The sequence below is a fragment of the Bos taurus genome, chromosome X (assembly GCF_002263795.3).
Source record: "Bos taurus isolate L1 Dominette 01449 registration number 42190680 breed Hereford chromosome X, ARS-UCD2.0, whole genome shotgun sequence".
Taxonomy (NCBI): domain Eukaryota; kingdom Metazoa; phylum Chordata; class Mammalia; order Artiodactyla; family Bovidae; genus Bos; species Bos taurus.
Window position 1 is genome coordinate 137181521 of NC_037357.1, and position 23009 is coordinate 137204529.

General features: G+C 41.3%; 1 protein-coding gene and 1 long non-coding RNA gene across 4 annotated transcripts in view; one reads left to right on the plus strand and one right to left on the minus strand.

Annotated features, from left to right (window-relative positions):
- The window catches only part of LOC132344372 (uncharacterized), a 168726-nt gene that overhangs the window by 74127 nt on the left and 71590 nt on the right, over positions 1 to 23009 (plus strand). The gene's annotated exons all lie outside the window — the stretch shown is intronic.
- BDA20 (major allergen BDA20) lies at positions 906 to 6718 on the minus strand. 2 transcript variants are annotated; one of them, NM_174761.2, is made up of 7 exons: positions 6349 to 6447; positions 5697 to 5836; positions 5438 to 5508; positions 3751 to 3858; positions 2666 to 2767; positions 2457 to 2493; positions 906 to 1119 (listed from the first exon to the last, which is right to left on the minus strand). In NM_174761.2, exons 1-6 carry the CDS (start codon positions 6427 to 6429, stop codon positions 2477 to 2479), a joined length of 519 nt encoding a protein of 172 aa, NP_777186.1. In that variant the 5' UTR covers positions 6430 to 6447; the 3' UTR covers positions 906 to 1119; positions 2457 to 2476. The 2 variants fall into 2 exon arrangements, with proteins under 2 accessions (NP_777186.1, XP_059739275.1); XM_059883292.1 differs by lacking the exon at positions 906 to 1119 and having other exon boundaries at positions 2457 to 2767; positions 6349 to 6718.

Genomic DNA, 23009 nt, shown 5'->3' on the forward strand with positions numbered 1-23009 from the left:
GAGTGGTCTAGGATGGTGTCATATTTTTCACCTCCCTTACGCATTTTTCCTGGTGTGTTGTCTGGTCCACTGGCATGACCTACAGGACACCCATGATGCTTCTTTTGCCCATCAGTTGGCACCAATCAATGACTATTACTTTGAAAAATATCTGATGAGCAACTTCTGTGCAGAGCTGTAGGTAACTCTGCACCTGCATTGCATCAGCATCAAAGTGTCTGCTTTTGGGGTTTGAGATGGAGAGTAGCCCCCACTGTAGTCGGACATCACAGACCCTGTGCTTTGTAAATACCATCACTGCCCTTTCTTTAGTAAACACTGTTCACTTTGGTTGTATGTGTGTGTGCTCAGTTCATAAATCGTGGCTGACTCTAGCGACTCCATGGACTGTAGCCTGCCAGACTCCTCTGTTCATAGATTCTCAAGGCAAGAATACTGGAGTGGGTTTCCATTACCTTCTTCAGGGCATCTTCTTGACCCAGGGATTGAATCTGCATCTCTTGCATCTCCTACATTGCTAGGTGTATTTTTTACTACCGTGCCCCCTGGAAGCCATGTAAGACTTCATTCTGCAACATCCTGACCGCCTCCTGCAACCCCACAGCAGATGAACACTGCTTGACACCATCATTGAGTTGCTTTCAGGTTCCACTTAGGACAGGTCAGAATAAGGTATCTGAAAACCAATCCCATTTCTCATGTGACAACTGATTGGAACCTCATTTCACCATATAAAACTACCTTCAGTGGTTTATTCTCTCATCTCACAGAAACACTGGCAGGATTCACACCATGCATGGTAAACAGAGTTATTTCCTCCTTCGTTGTACACTCAACTTTCTGCATGGTTGAATTTACAAGTTTTGAGTATTTGCAAATACAGAACCGTTGTTTACTACACATATGTGCTTTAATCAATTTATTGATCAGTTTAGGAATCCAGTAACATTAGCAAGAGCCAAGGACATTCATAGTTGGAAAGCCATGGGTTCAGGGTCATGATTTCCTGGGAGAGAAGAAATGATGATTTCGAGGAAAAGGTCTACCATCTTCATATGGATGATTGGGGCACATTCGTGCTTTCATGCTCCTCTATTCTTGCTTCGTTTTTTTTTTTTTTTCTTTTTACATGAAAAAAAAGTAAAACATTGTTGAGCTGATTAGCATTAATATGATATTGTCTGGAGCATGATAGAAGCAGTTGCTGCTGGAAGCAGTGGGGAAATTTTCCTACAAGACCCATTTCACAGAAGTTCCTCTGTGTGTGTACCCCTGGGGGTTTTGTAGAATTACCACCTGGTGAAACTAGCTGTGAGCAGTCTGGTATCAGGTCTGCTATCGAGAGACACTAAGTTAGGTATTCACAGCTCTTTGAGATACAGGAGATGATATGCTGTGTGACCTGTGCCACTGACATCTTCTGTAGTCTCATTTATCATCATGCATGTTTTGTGGCTGTAAGCTCCTTCGTTCACAGAGGGATTCCCCAGCGATCATCATAACTCACAGCTCAGGCCTTCACACCACCTCCATTGTCCTTAAAGCATCTCACTGTGGCTTCTACATCAATGTCAGGATTTAGCTATTCTCATCCAAAGACTAAGGAAGCCCAACCCTTGGACACTTGGCAAGGTGAAGGGTTTTGTCATCCCATTCTTTTTTTTAAATTAATTTTTATTGAAATGTAGTTGATGTTCAGTGTTGTGTTAGATTCAGGTATAGAGCAAAGTGATTCATTTATATATTTGCTGCTGCTTTCTCGTTATCTTGTTCCCACTCTTCTGTGACAGTATGGACTGTAGCTTCCCAGATCCCTCTGTTAGTTGGAATTTCCTGTCAAGTATACTGGCATGGGGTGCCATTTCCTATTTGAAGGATCTTCTGACCCAGGGATAAATTCACATTTCCTGTGTCTCCTGCATTGGCAGGCAGATTCTGGAACTCTGAGTCATCTGGGAAGCCCTCACTTACATATATGTGTAGGTAAATGTATCCCTTTTTTCATTCGTCTTCTTAAAAGTTATTGGAAGACGCTCAGTATACTTCCCTATTCTCTCTAGTTGGTCTCTGTTGTTTATTTTATATATTTTAGTGTGTATCTGCTCATCTCAAACTTGGAATTTACCGCTTGCCTGCTTCCCCTTTGGTAACCGTTAATTTTGTCTGTGTTTGAGTCTGTCTCTGTGTTTTATTGGTTCAATCGAATCATATTTTAGAGTCCACACGGAAGTGATGGCATATGATATTTGCCTTTCTCTTTCTGAGTAACTTTACTTAGTAGCCGCATCTCTAACTCCATTCATGTTGCTGCAAATGGCATTTTTCATTCTTTTTCTTGGCTGAGTAGTATTCCATTGTATATGTATCCCATTCTTAAAGCAGTAGAACCCCCCTCCCCCAAAGTGTTAACCTCCTGAGGAAAAAAAATGTGTTGTATGCGTCATATTTCTACTCACCCAACCGCTCTGCACTGTTCTTATGGAGGACAATTGTCTGTGAAAGAGAATGCATAAGAGGGAAAATGACCATTGACATGCCTATATTTCAAAGCTGTATTATTTCAATACAGCTCTTATTAAAGATATCTCTGCCAATAGGTAGTTTGAACGGAAGGTTCTAGTGATGTGTTTTCATTTCGGAAACCTGTCACCGTCTGGGGCTTTACCTGTTTTGATGAGATTTTCTATATTTTCATTTGGAACCCCCCTCTCACTGTTCAGCTGCTGATACTTCTCAAGTTCTTCTGGAGTGAAACTGGTTCCTTTGGCTGGATTTCATAGCAGACAGGGCAGAAGAGGTGTGTGTTAGAATCCGTTATGGGTGGTAGAGAGTCACCTGACTCCTAACTGTAGTGATCGGGAAGTCTCACCAACACCGCTGCCTTCCACCATCACCTAAAGCCTGCTCTCCAGACAGTTATTTACAGAGATGCCCGAGTGTACACACAGGTCTTCAGATGTGTCCATGGGGGTAGAGTCCACATAGTTAGCACGTTATCACATTCCAGCTCAGAGAACTACTCAGGGAACTACTAGTCATTCAGCTGAGACCTTAAACATCCCCCTGTGAGATGCAATCTTTCATGGGACATCAAAGAAGGTCATGGCAGGTCTGAGACTCAGACTTTCTTCCAACTCCATCTCTTCCTGTCCACTTTGTCTACATTCTAGAAGTGCATCCCTGGGGTTTTCATGAACCCTTATGAAATGAATGGGTGTGGGAATAATGGGGAAGTTTCAAAACCACACTAATCCTAGTGAGATGGAACGGGACCCTGTGTTCCTTGCCCACCCTGTCTTTGGCCTGCCTTTTGACTGTGAAATATTTAAGTCAAAGAATAAGTTTAATCAGAGAAATGAGAATGTGGAAAAGCAAAGGAAAACAGTCAAAAGAGACCAAGTAATAATAATGTAGTCATAAAGTAAAGACAAGGACCTGTAGTTCCTCCCAAAGGACAATAGATACTGCTCTGCATCATAGCCTGTGAGCTGTGTGTTAACACATGGACTGTAGCCCACCAGGCTCCTCTGTCCATGGGGATTTTCTAGGCAAGAATACTGGAGTGGGTTGTTATGCCCTCCTTCATGGGATCTTCCCTACCCAGGGATCAAACCCAGGTCTCCCACACTGGGTGTGGGTTCTTTACCATCTGAGCCACCAGTGAAGCCCTATCATAAGGTGTCTGTACCTCTCTCCTTAGTGTAAAAGTACTGATCATAGGAGCTCATCTACATAAGCTACAGTACTTACCAAGGCCTTCAGTCATTTTTGTGATCCTCTCCCCATCATAATTTTCAACATAAGTTACCAGCATGTTTTCTGACACATGAATCACTTCCAAAGTATTGGTACCGTAAACTGTGACAGAAAAAAAAAAAATCAAGCCTCAGTATGATGAACTTCTTTCCTTTTCAGTTGAACATGTTTTATTCTTCTCACGCTCTCTATTGTCTGTTTTCCCTCTGATGGTAAACTCTGTCTCAATGACATTTCTAGTGGTGTATTGTTAGAATCTTTAAGAGAGCGAGTGAAGTAGGAGATCTCTTTCCACACCCCCCCTCTCCTGACGATCATCAAGACTTTCAGTCTTCTAGCACTCTATGGATGATGGCAAAGTTGCTTGTTGCAACTATAGTATATTTTGAACCTTAGCCATCTCGTACCCGCTCACAAGAGCTGACTGTTATACTTTCAGAAATTTTGTGACCCAATTTGCAAGTACAATCATGGTTAGAAAGCAAGTCTAAAAAATTAGATGAACCTTAGTAAAATGAAAGTTACTACATAATCCAGAGTTATTTCCTAGCCTAAGAGCTAACAAAAGAGGTACAAGATACAAGTAACTGCCTCATGTTGGACATATATACTCTTTAACGATTGCAGATTAGATCCTGTGGCTGCATGTCCACATTCGAAATTAAAATAGTTGCATCAGACCAAGATTAGAGTGCTCTGTTGTATATGTTCTCAATGAAAATGAAACATTGGATCACTTAATGTAATGTCACAGTGTTGATATTAATATTTGAGGATCATTTCTTGTTATTTTCAGCTACAGAGATAGAAATCTGTGAGTGTTGCTTTCAACTTATGCATTGATATTACATTTGAGAAATATTTCTTGTTATTTCAAACTGTAGGGATAGAAGTCTATGCTAAACTCACCTTCAAGGTATGTAAAAATTCGTTGAAATTTTCGCTCTTGTTTCAAAGCGAAGTGAAAATCAGCCAGTCATGTCTGACGTCCGTGAACCTCGGCCTGTCACCCATCAGACTCCCCTGTCCGTGGGATTCTCCAGGCAAGAATACTAGAGTGGGTAGTCATTTCCATCTCCAGGGTACTTCCCAACCCAGGGATAAAACCTGGGTCTCCTACACTGCAGAGCTCTTGTTTTAGCTGTTCTCATTTTGGGGCCTTAAATTAATCATGTCCTACTTATTGTACTTACTAATAAAGAAATTTAATATTTAAGAAATTTCTTCATTTTAAGCAAATTTGATCATGTAGATGAAATAAAAGATAGAAACAACTTTGAAAGAGTCTTTGTAATCTTAAGATAGTAATATATATATGTATATATGTGTATGTATATGTGTGTGTGTATGTGTGTGTGTGTGTGTGTGTGTGTATATATATATATATATATAATCTTATGTGCTTCACCACTCCCAGGGAACATGTATAGTCACCGTTCTGTGGCTTTTTCTCAGAGACCATCAATGGCCACATTCCACCCTTGAACCTCATGCTGGTGTTGTGGGACAGAATTAATTCCTGAAAACTTAAATGGCTTTTCCAAGATTGCATTGGTAATGAGTAGAGGAAGCAGTCCACCCATCCAGACATCTGGTTGTCTTTGATGGAACCGAGGTTATCCAGCTGAACACGTTGCATGGTTTTGGGAAGACAGCCCATCGGAAAAGCTGGAATACTCACATTCTAGGACGTACACATATCCTTCTTGTCTCTTTGCCACTTCTGTGAGCAACAGGCATGTGCCCTGGTCCCTGAAAAACCAACAGACAAGACATTCCTTCTCACCATCTATTTCCCAGTGCTTGAGGACACCCTTGAATAGAGTTCGCACCCTCAACTTCACAGCCATTACCCACACCCTTCACTGCATGTTGGAGCCCGGACCCCATCTCCAGAGTCAGCAGTCTCCTTGCTTTCCATTAAGGAGGATTGTGCTTACTTGAGATAAAATGTAATGGAGAGGGATTCACAGTCATTGATACATTCAATCCGACGATAGTAATTCCTCAGTGGGCCTCCTTCCACAATCTTATCCTTGTTATCTGCAGCTGCGTAAATGATGCGCCACTCTCCTGGAATCTAAGAAGGAAGGTCTCCTTAAGCATCAGTCAATATCTCTTTTGCTTACTTACCAGTACACAGCACCACCTTTGCTTCTGCGTTTCACACAGAAGAGAAGTAAATTCAACCTCATTAAGCAGAGTTCTACCCCCTATCTTGTTGAATACCATGTCATGAATTCATGATTCCTATTCGAGCAGAAAGCATAGAATTCAGGGTTTTTTTTTTAAATAAAACATGTCATGATTGGCCATGACTCTCTGAATGATAGCATATTAAATTCGTTTTTTTTTTTTTTTTTTTAGCCTATAGACTAATAAGATGAAGAAAAAATAAAAAGACCGGATAGACAAATGGTTGTATTTTTATCAGGTAGTTACATGGACCCCGGTATGTATACAATCTGTTCATACATATAAATGAGTTTATCTCTTACATCTACACAAAAACAACCACACACACACACACACACACACTCACACACACTCAAACAAGCAAGACCTTCTAGGAGATGACCTCATTCTGCATACCTTTGAGGGGTCTATCTCAGCTGGAGTTTCCTGGGCAGTGCAAACCAGTCCAAAGAGGAGAGTCAGGAACACGGCCTTCATCTTGGGATTCTCGTAGTCCTATTAGGAAGCTGAGCCTATCCCAGCTGTTGGAGAGGTTGTGAATTGGTTGCACTTTTTAAAGGATACGTCTCTTGGCAGAATACACGATCATCAAACAATGGTTAATCATCCGATGTGGCTACATAGACGTCATCTTCCCATATCCTGGATGGCAGCTGAGCTTTTTTTGTGGTTTTCTGTGGTTCTTATACAGATATTTATTTTTAGAGAAGTTGAAGTGGATCTGGACATTAAGTCTTAAGAGTAAATCAGAAATCACAGAACACTTGAGGTATTTCCAGGACAGTGTTTATATTCTTGTCCATCATCCAAGAGTCCAGGACACATATCCTCAACCTCTGTGTTATTTCTTTCACATTGAAGAGGTCTATTTAAGCTTAATTTCTAAAAGTACAGATGACACTGTCCGGTTTAAGAAGATAAATATGAGTTGTCTCTACAAGGAATCAGTTATCAGGGCCTTCCTCAGAAGGGTCTGCATTTTTTTATATTGAAATTGAAATATAGTTGATGTACAGTATTTTTTGTTACAGGTATACCATATAGTGGAGAAGGAAATGGCAACCCACTCCAGTATCCTTGCCTGGAGAATCCCATAGACAGAGGAGCCTGGTGGGCTACAGTCCACGGGGTCACAAAGAGTCAGACACGACTGAGCGACTTCACTTTCACTTTATACCATATAGGTATTCATAATTTTATTGCTCCTTTTGAAGTTACAAGTACATAGGCTTTTTTATTGCCCATGTTGTACAGTATATATTTATACATTATTTATTTTAACATGGTAGTTTCTACCTCTTATTCCACTCCTCCTGTCTGAACCTACCACTTTCCTTCACCCCACTGGTCACGACTGGTTTCTTCTCTGTATCTTTTTTTGTTATGTTCTGGAGTTTGTTTCATTTTTTATTTTGCACATGTAAGTGGAATGCAACACTTTGGCTATCCATTCTTTTATTTTTTCTTCATCTTATTTTTCTGTAGGTTTATAAAAAACGTAATTATCATTCACAGAGTCATGAACTGTCACAGTCGTTTGCCATGATATCATACAGTACTTGTCTTTCTCCATCTGACTTAATTCACTTAGCATAATACCCTAATGTCCATCCACATTGCTCTAAACTTCACATATTAATGGTTGCCAAGTATTCCACTGATTTGTGTATGGATATACACAGGTACGTCTGTGTGTATATACATACATAGATGTTCAAGCTGAATTTAGAAAAGGCAGAGGAACAAGAAATCAAATTGCCAACATTTGATCATCCAGACGGCAAGTGGGATCCAGAAAAGCATCTGTGTATGTGGGTTAGTTGCTCAGTCGTGTCTGACTCTTTGTGACCCCACAGACTGTAGCCCACCAGGCTTCTCTGTCCATGGAATTCTCCAGCCAAGAATACTGGAGTGGATTGCCATTCCCTTTGCCAGAAGAACTTCCCAACCCAGGGATTGATCTCTGGTCTCCTGCATTGCAGGAAGGTTCTTTACTGTTTGAGCTACAGGTAGTAAGTCCATCTACTTCTGCTTTATTGACTATGCCAAAGACTTTGACTATGTGGATCACAACAAAATGTGGAAAATTCTTCAAGAGATGGGAATACCAGACCACCTGTCCTGCCTCTGGAGAAATCTGTATGCAGGTCAAGAAGCAACAGTTAGAACCAGACGTAGAACAACAGACTGATTGCAAGTTGGGAAAGGAGTACGTCAAGGCTGTATATTGTCACCCTGCTGATTTATCTTACATGCAGTGTACATTATGTGAAAACCTGGGCTGGATGAACCACAAACTGGAATCCAGATTGCCGGGAGAAATATCAATAACCTCAGATATGGAGAAGACACCACACATATGGCAGAAAATGAGAGAAACTAAAGAGCCTCTTGATGAAGGTGAAAGAGAAGAGTAAAAAACCTGTCTTAAAACTCAACCTTCAAAAAACTAAGATCACAGCATCTGGTCCCAACACATCATGGCAAATAGAGGGGAAACAATGGAAACAGTGAGAGACTTTATTTTCTTGGGCTCCAAAATCACTGCAGATGGTGACTGCAGCCATGAAATTAAAAGACGCTTGCTCTTTGGAAGAAAAAGCTATGACCAAGCTAGACAGCATATTGAAAAGCACAGACATTACTTTGCCAACAAAGGTCTGTCTACTAAGAGCTATGGTTTTTCCAGTAGTCATGTATAGATGTGAGAGTTGGACCATAGAGATGGCTGAGCACTGAAGAATTGATGCTTTTGAACTGTGGTGCTGGAGAAGACTCTTGAGAGTCCCTTGGCCTGCAAGGGGATCCAACCAGTCAAACCTAAGGGAAATTAGTCCTGAATATACATTGGAAGAACTGATGTTGAGGGTGAAACTCTAATAATTTGGCCACCTGATGTGAAGAACTGATTCATTGGAAGAGACCCTAATGCTGGGAAAGATTGAAGGTGGGAGAGAAGGGGATGACAGACGATGGCATCGCCAACTCAATGGACATGAGTTTGAGCAAACTCCAGGAGATGATGAAGACTGGGAAGCCTGGCTAGTTGCAATCCATGGTGCTGCAAAGAGTCGGATATGACTGAGCGACTGAACTGAATTATTGCATATACTTCCTATGCTTCTTTGAGCTTCCCAGGTGGTGCTAGTCGTAAAGAACCCACCTGCCAATGCAAGACATGAGTGCAGATTCCATCCTTGTGTTGGGAAGATCCCCTGGAGAAGGAAATAGCAGCCAAATTCAGTGTTCTTACCTGGAGAGTCTCATGGAAACAGGAGTCTAGCGGGCTACCGTCCCTGGGGTCACAAGTGTTGGACATGACTTAGTGACTAAACCATCATCACCATGGTTTCCTTATATATTTTATCTAATTTTAATGAAACATTTTCAACAGGAGCCAGTTTTCATCTTGTACCCCACTCAGGGATCCCTCCCAAATTTGTCTCTCCAATTTAATTTTTCCTTTAGGTTATAAGCTACAGTCAGTGCAGTGTCTGAGATTTCTGCCTTACATGCAGCCCCTGACCCTGAGATCCAGCTTCTTTCAACCATCCTCCTGCCTGTTGATGCATTAGGCAAACTAGATTAAAGAACCTATGGGCAGCCACTCTCTAAATGACACTGTCTTGGGCAGTTTGCTCCCAGGATGACACCAGCACTATGATGATCATCAGTTCACTTCAGTCGCTCAGTCATGTCCGACTCTCTGCGACCCCATGGACTGCAGCATGCCAGGCCTCCCTGTCCATCACCAACTCTGGGAGTTTATTGAAACCCATGTCCATTGAGTCGGTGATACTTTCCAACCATCTCATCCTCTGTTGTCCCCTTCTTCTCCTGCCCTTAATCTTTCCCAGCATCAGGGTCTTTTGAGATGAGTCAGCTTATCGCATCAGGTGGCCAAAGTATTGGAGTTTCAGCTTCAGCATCAGTTCCTCAAATGAACATTTAGGACTGATTTCCTTTAGGATGGACTGGTTGGATTTCCTTGCAGTCCAAGGGACTCTCAAGAGTCTTTTCCAACACCACAGTTCAAAACCATCAGTTCTTCAGCACTCAGGTTTATTTTTAGTCCAACTTTCACATACATACATAACTACTGGAAAAACCATAGCCTTGACTAGACAGACAGTTGGCGAAGTAATGTCTCTGCTTTTTAATATGCTGTGTAAGTTCAGTTCAGTTCAGTTGCTCATTTGTGTCCGACTCTTTGAGACTCCATGAATTGCAGCATGCCAGGCCTCCCTGTCCATCACCAACTCCCGGAGTTTACTCACAATCATGTCCATTGAGTCGATGATGGCATCCAGCCATCTCATCCTCTGTCGTCCTCTTCTCCTCCTGCCCCCCAATCCCTCCCAGCATCAGGGTCTTTTCCAATGAGTCAACTCTTTGCAGGAGGTGTCCAAAGTATTGGAGTTTCACCTTTAGCATCAGTCCTTCCAATGAACACCCAGGACTGATCTTCTTTAGGATGGACTGGTTGGATCACCTTGCAGTCCAAGGGCCTCTCAAGAGTCTTCTCCAACACCATAGTTCAAAAGCATCAATTCTTTGGTGCTCAGCCTTCTTCACAGTCCAACTCACATCCATACATGACCACTGGAAAAACCATAGCCTCGACTAGACCGACGTTTTTTGGCAAAGTAATGTCTCTGCTTTTTAGTATGCTATATAGGTTGGTCATAACTTTCCTTCCAAGGAGTAAGCGTCTTTTAATTTCATGGCTGCAGTTACCATCTGCAGTGATTTTGGAGCCCAGAAAAATAAAGTCAGCCACTGTTACCACTGTATCCCCATCTATTTTCCATGAAGTGATGGGACCAGATGCCATGATCTTAGTTTTATGAATGTTGAGCATCTTCTTTTAGGATTTGAAATAGCTCAACTGGAATTCCATCACCTCCACTGGTTTTATTCATAGTGATGTTTCCTAAATCCTACTTGACTTCACATTCCCAGTTGTCTGGCTCTAGGTGAGTGATCACACCATCGTGATTATCTGGGACTACATGGGAAATAGATGGGGAAACAGTGTCAGACTTTATTTTTTTGGACTCCAAAATCACTGCAGATGGTAACTGAAGCCATGAAATTAAAAGACGCTTACTCCTTGGAAGGAAAGTTATGACCAACCTAGATAGCATATTCAAAAGGAGAGACATTACTTTGCCAACAAAGGTTCGTCTAGTCAAGGCTATGGTTTTTCCAGTGGTCATGTATGGATGTGAGAGTTGGACTGTGAAGAAGGCTGAGCGCCAAAGAATTGATGCTTTTGAACTGTGGTGGTGGAGAAGACTCTTGAGAGTCCCTTGGACTGCAAGGAGATCCAACCAGTCCATTCTGAAGGAGACCAGCCCTGGGAATTTCTTTGGAAGGAATGATGCTAAAGCTGAAACTCCAGTACTTTGGCCACCTCATGTGAAGAGTTGACTCATTGGAAGAGACTCTGATGCTGGGAAGGATTGGGGGCAGGAGGAAAAGGGGACGACAGAGGATGAGATGGCTGGATGGCATCACTGACTGGATGGACGTGAGTCTGGGTGAACTCCGGGAGTTGGTGATGGACAGGGAGGCTTGGTGGGCTGCAATTCATGGGGTTGCAAAGAGTTGGACACAACTAAGCAACTGAACTGAACTGAACTGAAGATCTTTTTTGTACAGTTCTTCTGTGTATTCTTGGCAAGTCATCTTAAAATCTTCTGCTTGTGTTGGGTCCATATCATTTCTGCCTTTATTGAGCCCATGTTTGCATGAAATGTTCCCTTAGTATCTCTAATTTTCTTGAAGAGATCTCTAGTCTTTCCCATTCTACTGTTTTCCTCCATTTCTTTACATTGATCATTGAGGAAGGCTTTCTTATCTCTTCTTGCTATTCTTTGGAACTCTGCATTCAAATGGGTATATCTTTCCTCTTCTCCTTTGCTTTAGGCTTCTCTTCTTTTCACAGCTATTTGTAAGGCTTCCTCAGACAGCCATTTTGCTTTTTTGCATTTCTTTTTCTTGAGAATGGTCTTGCCTCCTGTCTCCTGTACAATGTCACAGACCTCGTCCATTGTTCATCAGGCACTCTGTCTGTCTCATCTAGTCCCTTAAATGTATTTCTCACTTCCCCTGTATAATCATAAGGGATTTGATTTATCTCATACCTGAATGGTCTAGTGGTTTTCCCTACTTTCTTCATTTTAAGTCTGAATTTGGCAATAAGGAGTTCATGATCTGAGCCAGAGTCCTCTCCCAGTCTTATTTTTGCTGACTGTATAGAACTTCTCCATCTTTGGTTGCAAAGAATATAGTCAATCTGATATTGTTGTTGACCATCTGGTGATGTCCATGTGTCGAGTCTTCTGTTGTGTTGTTGGAAGAGGGTGTTTGCTATGACCAGTACATTCTCTTGGCAGAACTCTATTAGCCTTTGCCCTGATTCATTCCATATTCCAAGGCCAAATTTGCCTGTTACTCCAGGTGTTTCTTGACTTCCTACTTTTGCATTCCAGTCCCCCATAATGAAAAGGAGATCTTTTGGGGATGTTAATTCTTGAAGGTCTTTTAGGTCTTCTTTGAACTGTTCAACTTCAGCCTCTTCAGCATTACAGGTTGGTGCATAGACTTGGATTACCATGAATTTGAATGGTTTGCCTTGGAAACGAACAGAAATCATTTTGTTGTTTTTGAACTGCATCCAAGTACTTCATTTACAACTCTCTTGTTGACGATGATGGCTACTCAATTTCTTCTAAGATGGCAAGACAGCAGGTCGGGCAAGTTCGCACTTAGAATCAAACCCTGTTCCTGCCAGAGACTCTCAGAGGGCCCAAACAAACCTTGTGCTCACCAGGACCCAGACATCCCACCGAGACTTAGACAGAACTGTATTTGAGCATCTCCTGTGGAGGTACATGTCAGCTGTGGTCCACCGCAGGGACAGGGGCTCTGGGTGTGGCTGTGGCATAAATCCTCTTGGAGGAGGTCGCCATTAACCCCACTATAGAGAAGCCAGAACTTACAAAGACTGGGAAATAGACTCAGAGGATACAATAGAATCTTGTTCACCAGGACCAAGGAGAAATGAACAGTGACCCCACAGGAGACTTGCCTGTGGGTGTCTGGGAGTCTCTGGGGAAGGCATGAGTCAGTGTTGGCCTGCTGCAGGGTTGGGAGCATAGACTGTAGCAGTGCATGCCTGGGATCTTTTAAGGGAGTTTACCATTACCTTCATTACCTCCACCATAGTTTGAGTGAAGTGAAGTGAAGCCAGTCAGTCATATCTGACTGTTTGGGACCCCATGGACTATAGCCCACCAGGCTCCTCAGTCCATGGAATTTTCCAGGCAGGCGTACTGGTGTGGGTTGCCGTTTCCTTCTCCAGGGGATCTTCCCGACCCAGGGATCGAACCTCGGTCTCCAGCATTGCAGGCCGATTATTTACCATCTGAGCCACCAGGGAAGCCACCATAGTTTGGCCCGTGGGTTCGGCAGTGGTCAGCCACAGGGTCAGGGACTCTGGGTATGGGTGTGGCATTAATCCTCTTGGAGGAGGTCGGCATTAACCCCACAATAGAGAAGACAAAACTTACATAGGACTAGGAAATAGACTCAGAGGACACAACAGAACCTTGTGCACCGGGACTCAAGAGAAATGAACATTGACTCCATAGGAGACATGCCTGTGGGTGTCTGGGAGTCTCTGGCAACGGTGTGGGTCAGTGTTGGCCTGCTGCAGGGTTGGGGGCATGGACTGTAGCAGTGCATACGTGGGATCTTTTGAGGGAGGTCACCATTTTCTTCATTATCTCCACCACAGTTTGGCCCCAGGTAAATAGCATGGAGGGAACACAGCTCCACCCATCAACAGAAACTGGATAAAAGGTTCACTGAGCATGCCCCCCCCCCCCATCAGAACAAGACCCAGGATCCCCCTCAGTCAGTCTCTCCCATCAGGAAGCTTACCCTTCTCCATCAGAGGGCAGACAAACTGAAAACCATCATCACAGAAAACTAACCAATCTAGTCGCATGGACCACAGCCTTGTCTAACTCAATGTAACTATGAGCCACGGTGTGTAGGGCCATCCAAGACGGACGGATCATGGTGGAGAGTTCTGACAAAATGTGGTCTACTGGAGAAAAGTGAAAGTGAAGTTGCTCAGTTGTGTCTGACTCTTTGCGACCCCATGGACTGTAGCCTACCAGGCTCCTCCCTCCATGGGATTCTCCAGGCAAGAGTAGTGGAATGAGTTGCCATTTGGCAAACCACTTCAGTATTCCTGCCTTGAGAACCCCATGAACAGTATGAAAAGGCAAAAAGATATGACACTGAAAGCTGAACTCCCCAGGTTGGTAGGTGCCCAATTTATGCTACTGGAGATCATATTTATGCTACTGGAGATTAGTGGAGAAATAACTCCAGAAAGAATGAAGAGATGGAGCCAAAGCAAAACCAACACCCAGTTGTGGATGTGACTGGTGATGGAAGTAAGGTTTGATGCTGTAAAGAGCAATATTGCGTAGGAACCTGGAATGTTAGGTCCATGAATCAAGTCCAATTGGAAGTGGTCAAACGAGATGGCAAGAGTGAACATTGACATTTGAGGAATCAATGAAGTAAAATGCACTGGAATGGGTGAATTTAACTCAGATGACCATTATGTCTACCACTGTGGGCCAGAATCCCTTAGTAGAAGAAATGATGATCGTGGTAATAAAAAAGTAAATGCATGGATCCTGATTAGAGCTGTAAAATACAGAAATTGAACTAGACCTGTGTTACTGAACTGAACTCTATAGCTGAACTGAAAGAAGAGTTTTTAAAACTCTTGGTTGAGATGTAACTGATACACAACAAAAACTCACATATTTCAGATTGTACAGTTGATAAACTTCGGATGAATAGAGCTGTGAAAGCTTTTCCCGGTTAGTATCTGTGTATATCTTTCAGCTTCAAAACTATCCTTGGGCTCCCTGGTCATACTTACTCCTGCCCTTTTCAACCACCTCCCCCAGCCCAGACTTGGGAACCCACTCCTCAGTTTTCTGGCACAATAGGTTAATTGATATTCTTTAGAATTTTTCAAACATTGAATCTGTGTGTGTGTTTCTGGCTTATTTCCCTCAGCGTGTACGTTTGAGTAAATACCTGTATTTTTGTATTCCCATTGGCCCCGCATAGTGTCTTCAGGGTATGTCCCACTCTTATTCTTTGCAGTGTTGATGGATACATGCTCATAGACAGGTTTTCTAAGGAACTAAGCTGCTCGTCTGCTGGGTCGTCACGTAGAGGTGGAACTGCTGGGTCTCAGTGCATCCTGCGTCTTGATTCCTGCCAGCGGGAGACGAGGATTGCCGTTGCTGTGTCCTTGCCAGCGTTCAGTGTGCCCAGCTGTGTTCAGTTTAGATGGTATGATAAGTGTGTGGTGGAATGCAGCTACAGGTGAGATTTCCATTTCCTGAATGAATACAGAGGGGCGGCTGCCACTTGTCAATTCTCTTTGTGAAGTGTCTCTGCAAGTCATTTGTTCATTCCTGAGTTTATTAAGGTTTTATTTTTTATGAAGTTTGTAGGTTTTTAAGATATTCTGGATATGAGTCCCTTTTCAGATAGTGATGTGCCAATATCTTTTCCCCCTGTTGCTGGCTTCTCTTCTGCTTCCTTAAGGCTGTCAATATTTTGATTGAGGCTTGGTGATTAACATTGTGCTCCCAGTGTGGGATCCTGCTTGGTGCTTATCCTAATCAGTAACCGTCTAAACTTTGGCCACAGAGTATCCACGTGCGTTTTACCTCTAGAGTCTTTCTTGCTTTCTGTCTTACACAGGTGTGTGAGTCTCTCTGTGTTAGTTGTAAAACATGTAGCAATGCATGGGATGAAGTGATTATTATTATTAACATTTTTGTCATGTGTATTTCCAGTTTCTCCAACAGTTTTCCCTATACGGTATTTTTACTGAATTTCCTTTATTACTGTATCCAAAATCTATTTGTCTGTATATTCCTGTCCCTTTCCCAGGAGCAGATTTGGCTGTGTTTTGGTTTGTATTTCCCCACTCTAGATTCCTTCCTTTGGGCAATGTAAAGACAGTCAGAGGATGAAGGTCATATGACTAGCCTTCAGCAAGTCTGTGTCAAAAGCAAAATGTTCTTGGTTCACAGATGAGGTGAAGTCGCTCAGTCGTGTCCCACTCTTTGTGACCGCATGGACTGTAGCCTACCAGGCTGCTGCCTTCATGGGATTCTCTAGGCAAGAGCACTGGAGTGGGTTGCCATTTGTTAAAATAGTATTTTCATCCATTTATGGATCTTAGAGTATTGTATGTATGTTTTGATTTTCACAAAGAGTGCCTGAAATAGCAAGACGTTAGTTTTGCTACATTTTGGAGCCAAAAGAAATAATCCTGGAGTAAATGCTGCCTGCAGAGTTTTCAACAGAAGTAGAGATTTGCTTTCAAACATAAGGCTTTAATTGACTTAAGTTCTACTTTCTTTCTTTTTGTATGTGCTTTTCTGTTTACTGTATTATCTGAAGAGCTCATGTGATTTAAAGAAAGAGGTAATGACCAGCATGGTGACTGTGATTAGTAGGATTGCACATATACCAGTCAGTTCATTCAGAATTTTAAGTGTTTTTATCTCTAATATACATAGGCACATAGACACATGGGCTGACTACGTGAGGAGACAGATGTGTTATTTAACTTGTGTCTCATGTAAATCACCAGTGACATTCTTTCTCTGACACTACCTTCCTGCTCCTTAACTCCCTGGAAAGTCCTAAGAGTTCATATATCCAATGGATTAAGTGATTAAACTTAATCCACTTGTGATAGAGGATCCCTCTTCCCAGGGCTTCCCTGGCAGCTCAGAGGTTAAAGCGTCTGCCTGCGATGTGGGAGACCTCGGTTTGATCCCTGGGTCGGGAAGATCCCCTGGAGAAGGAAATGGTAACCCACTCCAGTATTCTTGCCTGGAGAATCCCGTGGACAGAGGAGCCTGGCAGGCTACAGTCCACGGGGTCGCAAAGAGTTGGACATGACTGAGCGACTTCACTTAACTTCACTTCAATTGGATAAAGTTCCTTGAAAGTAATTTTTCAGATAAAACATTTTTTTTTCATTTTTTAAAAAATTTTATTTTATTTTAAATTTTACATAATTGTATTAGTTTTGCCAAATATCAAAATGAATTCGCCACAGGTATACATGTGTTCCCCATCCTGAACCCTCCTCCCTCCTCCCTCCCCATACCATCCCTCTGGGTCGTCCCAGTGCACTAGCCCCAAGCATCCAGTATCATGCATCGAACCTGGACTGGCAACTCGTTTCTTACATGATATTTTACATGTTTCAATGTCATTCTGCCAAATCTTCCCACCCTCTCCCTCTCCCACAGAGTCCAAAAGACTGTTCTATACATCAGTGTCTCTTTTGCAGTCTCGTACACAGGGTTATTGTTACCATCTTTCTAAATTCCATATATATGGGTTAGTATACTGTATTTATGTTTTTCCTTCTGGCTTACTTCACTCTGTATAATAGGCTCCAGTTTCATCCACCTCATTAGAACTGATTCAAATGTATTCTTTTTAATGGCTGAGTAATACTCCATTGTGTATATGTACCACAGCTTTCTTATCCATTCATCTGCTGATGGACATCTAGGTTGCTTCCATGTCCTGGCTATTATAAACAGTGCTGCGATGAACATTGGGGTACACGTGTCTCTTTCCCTTCTGGTTTCCTTGGTGTGTATGCCCAGCAGTGGGATTGCTGGATCATAAGGCAGTTCTATTTCCAGTTTTTTAAGGAATCTCCACACTGTTCTCCATAGTGGCTGTACTAGTTTGCATTCCCACCACCAGTGTAAGAGGGTTCCCTTTTCTCCACACCCTCTCCAGCATTTATTGCTTGTAGACTTTTGGATCGCAGCCATTCTGACTGGTGTGAAATGGTACCTCATAGTGGTTTTGATTTGCATTTCTCTGATAATGAGTGATGTTGAGCATCTTTTCATGTGTTTGTTAGCCATCTGTATGTCTTCTTTGGAGAAATGTCTATTTAGTTCTTTGGCGCATTTTTTGATTGGGTCGTTTATTTTTTCTGGAGTTGAGCTGTAGGAGTTGCTTGTATATTTTTGAGATTAGTTGTTTGTCAGTTGCTTCATTTGCTATTATTTTCTCCCATTCTGAAGGCTGTCTTTTCAGCTTGCTAATAGTTTCCTTTGATGTGCAGAAGCTTTTAAGGTTAATTAGGTCCCATTTGTTTATTTTTGATTTTATTTGCAGTATTCTGGGAGGTGGGTCATAGAGGATGCTGCTGTGATGTATGTCAGGGAGTGTTTTGCCTATGTTCTCCTCTAGGAGTTTTTTAGTTTCTGGTCTTACGTTTAGATCTTTAATCCATTTTGAGTTTATTTTTGTGTATGGTGTTAGAAAGTGGTCTAGTTTCATTCTTTTACAAGTGGTTGACCAGATTTCCCAGCACCACTTGTTAAAGAGATTGTCTTTAAAAGATAAGGTGCCCATATGTGCGTGGATTTATCTCTGGGCTTTCTATTTTATTCCATTGATCAGTATTTCTGTCTTTGTGCCAGTACCATACTGTCTTGATAACTGTGGCTTTGTAGTAGAGCCTGAAGTCAGGTAGGTTGATTCCTCCAGTTCCATTCTTCTTTCTCAAGATCGCTTTGGCTATTCGAGGTTTTTTGTATTTCCATACAAATTGTGAAATTATTTGTTCTAGCTCTGTGAAGAATACCGTTGGTAGCTTGATAGGGATTGTGTTGAATCTATAAATTGCTTTGGGTAATATACTCATTTTTACTATATTGATTCTTCCAATCCATGAACATGGTATATTTCTCCATCTATTAGTGTCCTCTTTGATTTCTTTCACCAGTGTTTTATAACTTTCTACATATAGGTCTTTAGTTTCTTTAGGTAGATATATTCCTAAGTATTTTATTCTTTCCGTTGCAATGGTGAATGGAATTGTTTCCTTAATTTCTCTTTCTGTTTTCTCATTATTAGTGTATAGGAATGCAAGGGATTTCTGTGTATTGATTTTATATCCTGCAACTTTACTATAGTCATTGATTATTTCTAGTAATTTTCTGGTGGAATCTTTAGGGTTTTCTATGTAGAGGCTCATGTCATCTGCAAATAGTGAGAGTTTTACTTCTTCTTTTCCAATTTGGATTCCTTTTCTTTCTTTTTCTTCTCTGATTGCTGTGGCCAAAACTTCCAAAACTATGTTGAATAGTAATGGTGAAAGTGGGCACCCTTGTCTTGTTCCTGACTTTAGAGGAAATGCTTTCAATTTTTCACCATTGAGGATAATGTTAGCTGTGGGTTTGTCATATATAGCTTTTATTATGTTGAGGTATGTTCCTTCTATTCCTGCTTTCTGGAGAGTTTTTATCATAAATGGATGTTGAATTTTGTCAAAGGCTTTCTCTGCATCTATTGAGATAATCATATGGTTTTTATTTTTCAATTTGTTAATGTGGTGTATTACATTGATTGATTTGTGGATATTGAAGAATCCTTGCATCCCTGGGATAAAGCCCACTTGATCATGGTGTATGATCTTTTTAATGTGTTGTTGGATTCTGATTGCTAGAATTTTGTTAAGGATTTTTACATCTATGTTCATCAGTGATATTGGCCTGTAGTTTTCTTTTTTTGTGGGATCTTTGTCAGGTTTTGGTATTAGGGTGATGGTGGCCTCATAGAATGAATTTGGAAGTTTACCTTCCTCTGCAATTTTTTGGAAGAGTTTGAGCAGGATAGGTGTTAGCTGTTCTTTAAATTTTTGGTAGAATTCAGCTGTGAAGCCGTCTGGACCTGGGCTTTTGTTTGCTGGAAGATTTTTGATTACAGTTTCAATTTCTGTGCTTGTGATGGGTCTGTTAAGATTTTCTGTTTCTTCCTGGTAGAGTTTTGGAAAGTTGTACTTTTCTAAGAATTTGTCCATTTCTTCCACGTTGTCCATTTTATTGGCATATAATTGTTGATAGTAGTCTCTTATGATCCTTTGTATTTCTGTGTTGTCTGTTGTGATCTCTCCATTTTCATTTTGATTTTGTTGATTTGATTTTTCTCCCTTTGTTTCTTGATGAGTCTGGCTAATGTTCTGTCAATTTTATTTATCCTTTCAAACAACCAGCTTTTTGTTTTGTTGATTTTTGCTATGGTCTCTTTTGTTTCTTTTGCATTTATTTCTGCTCTAATTTTTAAGATTTCTTTCCTTCTGCTAACTCTGGGGTTCTTCATTTCTTCCTTTTCTAGTTGCTTTAGGTGTAGAGTTAGGTTATTTATTTGACTTTTTTCTTGTTTCTTGAGGTGTGCCTGTATTGCTATGGACTTTCCCCTTAGGACTGCTTTTAAAGTGTCCCACAGGTTTTGGGTTGTTGTGTTTTCATTTTCATTCGTTTCTATGCAAATTTTGATTTCTTTTTTGATTTCTTCTGTGGTTTGTTGGTTATTCAGCAGCGTGTTGTTCAGCCTCCATATGTTGGAATTTTTAATAGTTTTTCTCCTGTAATTGAGATCTAATCTTACTGCATTGTGGTCAGAAAAAATGCTTGGAATGATTTCTTTTTTTTTTTTTAATTTACCAAGGCTAGCTTTATGGCTCAGGATGTGATCTATCCTGGAGAAGGTTCCATGTGCGCTTGAGAAAAAGGTGAAATTCATTGTTTTGGGATGAAATGTTGTATAGATATCTAGGTCTAACTGGTCTATTGTATCGTTTAAAGTTTGTGTTTCCTTGTTAATTTTCTGTTTAGTTGATCTATGCATAGGTGTAAGTGGGGTATTAAAGTCTCCCACTATTATTGTGTTATTGTTAATTTCTCCTTTCATACTTGTTAGCATTTGTCTTACGTACTGTGGTGCTCCCGTGTTGGGTGCATATATATTTATAATTGTTATATCTTCTTCTTGGATTGATCCTTTGATCATTATGTACTGACCTTCTTTGTCTTTTCACAGCCTTTGTTTTAAAGTCTATTTTATCTGATATGAGTATTGCTACTCCTGCTTTCTTTTGGTCCCTATTTGCATGGAAAATCTTTTTCCAGCCCTTCACTTTCAGTCTGTATGTGTCCCCTGTTTTGAGGTGGGTCTCTTGTAGACAACATATGTAGGGGTCTTGTTTTTGTATCCATTCAGCCAGTCTTTGTCTTTTGGTTGGGGCATTCAACCCATTTACGTTTAAGGTAATTACTGAGAATTATGATCCCGTTGCCATTTACTTTATTGTTTTGGGTTCAATTTTATACACTGTTTCCTGTCTAGAGAATATCCTTTAGTATTTGTTGGAGAGCTGGTTTGGTGGTGCTGAATTCTCTCAGCTTTTGCTTGTCTGAAAAGCTTTTGATTTCTCCTTCATACTTGAATGAGATCCTTGCTGGGTACAATAATCTGGGCTGTAGGTTATTTTCTTTCACCACTTTAAGTATGTCTTGCCATTCCCTCCTGGCTTGAAGAGTTTCTATTGAAAGATGAGCTGTTATCCTTATGGGAATTCCCTTGGGTGTTATTTTTTTTTTCCCCCCTTGGGTGTTATTTGTTGTTTTTCCCTTGCTGCTTTGAATATTTGTTCTTTGTGTTTGATCTTTGTTAATTTGATTAATATGTCTTGGGGTGTTTCTCCTTGGGTTTATCCTGTTTGGGACTCTCTGGGTTTCTTGGACTTGGGTGATTATTTCCTTCCCCATTTTAAGGAAGTTTTCCACTATTATCTCCTCAAGTATTTTCTCATGGTCTTTCTTTTTGTCTTCTTCTTCTGGAACCCCTATGATTCAAATGTTGTAGCGTTTAATATTGTCCTGGAGGTCTCTGAGATTGTCCTCATTTCTTTTCATTCGTTTTTCTTTTATCCTCTCTGATTCATTTATTTCTACCATTCTATCTTCTAATTCACTAATCCTATCTTCTGCCTCTGTTATTCTACTATTTGTTGCCTCCAGAGTGTTTTTTATTTCATTTATTGCATTATTCATTATATATTGACTCTTTTTTATTTCTTCTAGGTCCTTGTTAAAGCTTTCTTGCATCTTCTCAATCCTTGTCTCCAGGCTATTTATCTGTGATTCCATTTTGATTTCAAGATTTTGGATCAATTTCACTATCATTATTCGGAATTCTTTATCAGGTAGATTCCCTATCTCTTCCTCTTTTGTTTGGTTTGGTGGGCATTTATCCTGTTCCTTTATCTGCTGAGTATTCCTCTGTCTCTTCATCTTGTTTAAATTGCTGAGTTTGGGGTGTCCTTTCTGTATTCTGGCAGTTTGTGGAGTTCTCTTTATTATGGCATTTCCTCACTGTGTGTGGGTTTGTACAGGTGGCTTGTCAAGGTTTCCTGGTTAGGGAAGCTTGTGTCGGTGTTCTGGTGGGTGGGGCTGTATTTCTTCTCTCTGGAGTGCAATGAAATGTCCAGTAATGAGTTATGAGATGTCTGTAGTTTTGGGGTGACTTTGGGCAGCCTGTATCTTGAAGCTCAGGGCTGGGTTCCTTGTTGCTGGAGAATTTGCTTGGTATGTCTTGCCCTGGAACTTATTGGCCCTTATGTGGTGCTTGGTTTCTGTGTCGGTATGGAGGCATTTGATGAGCTCCTGTCAATTAATGTTCCTTGGAGTCAGGAGTTCCCTGGAGTCAGGGTTTGGACTTAAGTCTCCTGCTTCCAGTTATCAGTCTTATTTTTACAGTAGTTTCAAAACTTCTCCTTCTATACAGCACCATTGATAAAACATCTACATTAAAGATGAAAAGTTTCTCTACGGTGAGGGTCACTCAGAGAGGTTCACAGGGTTACATGGAGAAGGGAAGAGGGAGGAGGGAGTTAGAGGTGACCCAAATGAGATGAGGTGAATCAATAGTGGAGAGAGTGGGCTAGCCAGTAGTCACTTCCTTATGTGCACTCCACAACTGGACCACTCAGAGATGTTCACGGAGTTATACAGAGAAGAGAAGAAGGAGGAAGGTGACAGAGGTGGCCAGAAGGATAAAAGGGGGGAATGAAAAGGAGGGAGACAGATCCAGCCAGTAATCAGTTCCCTAAG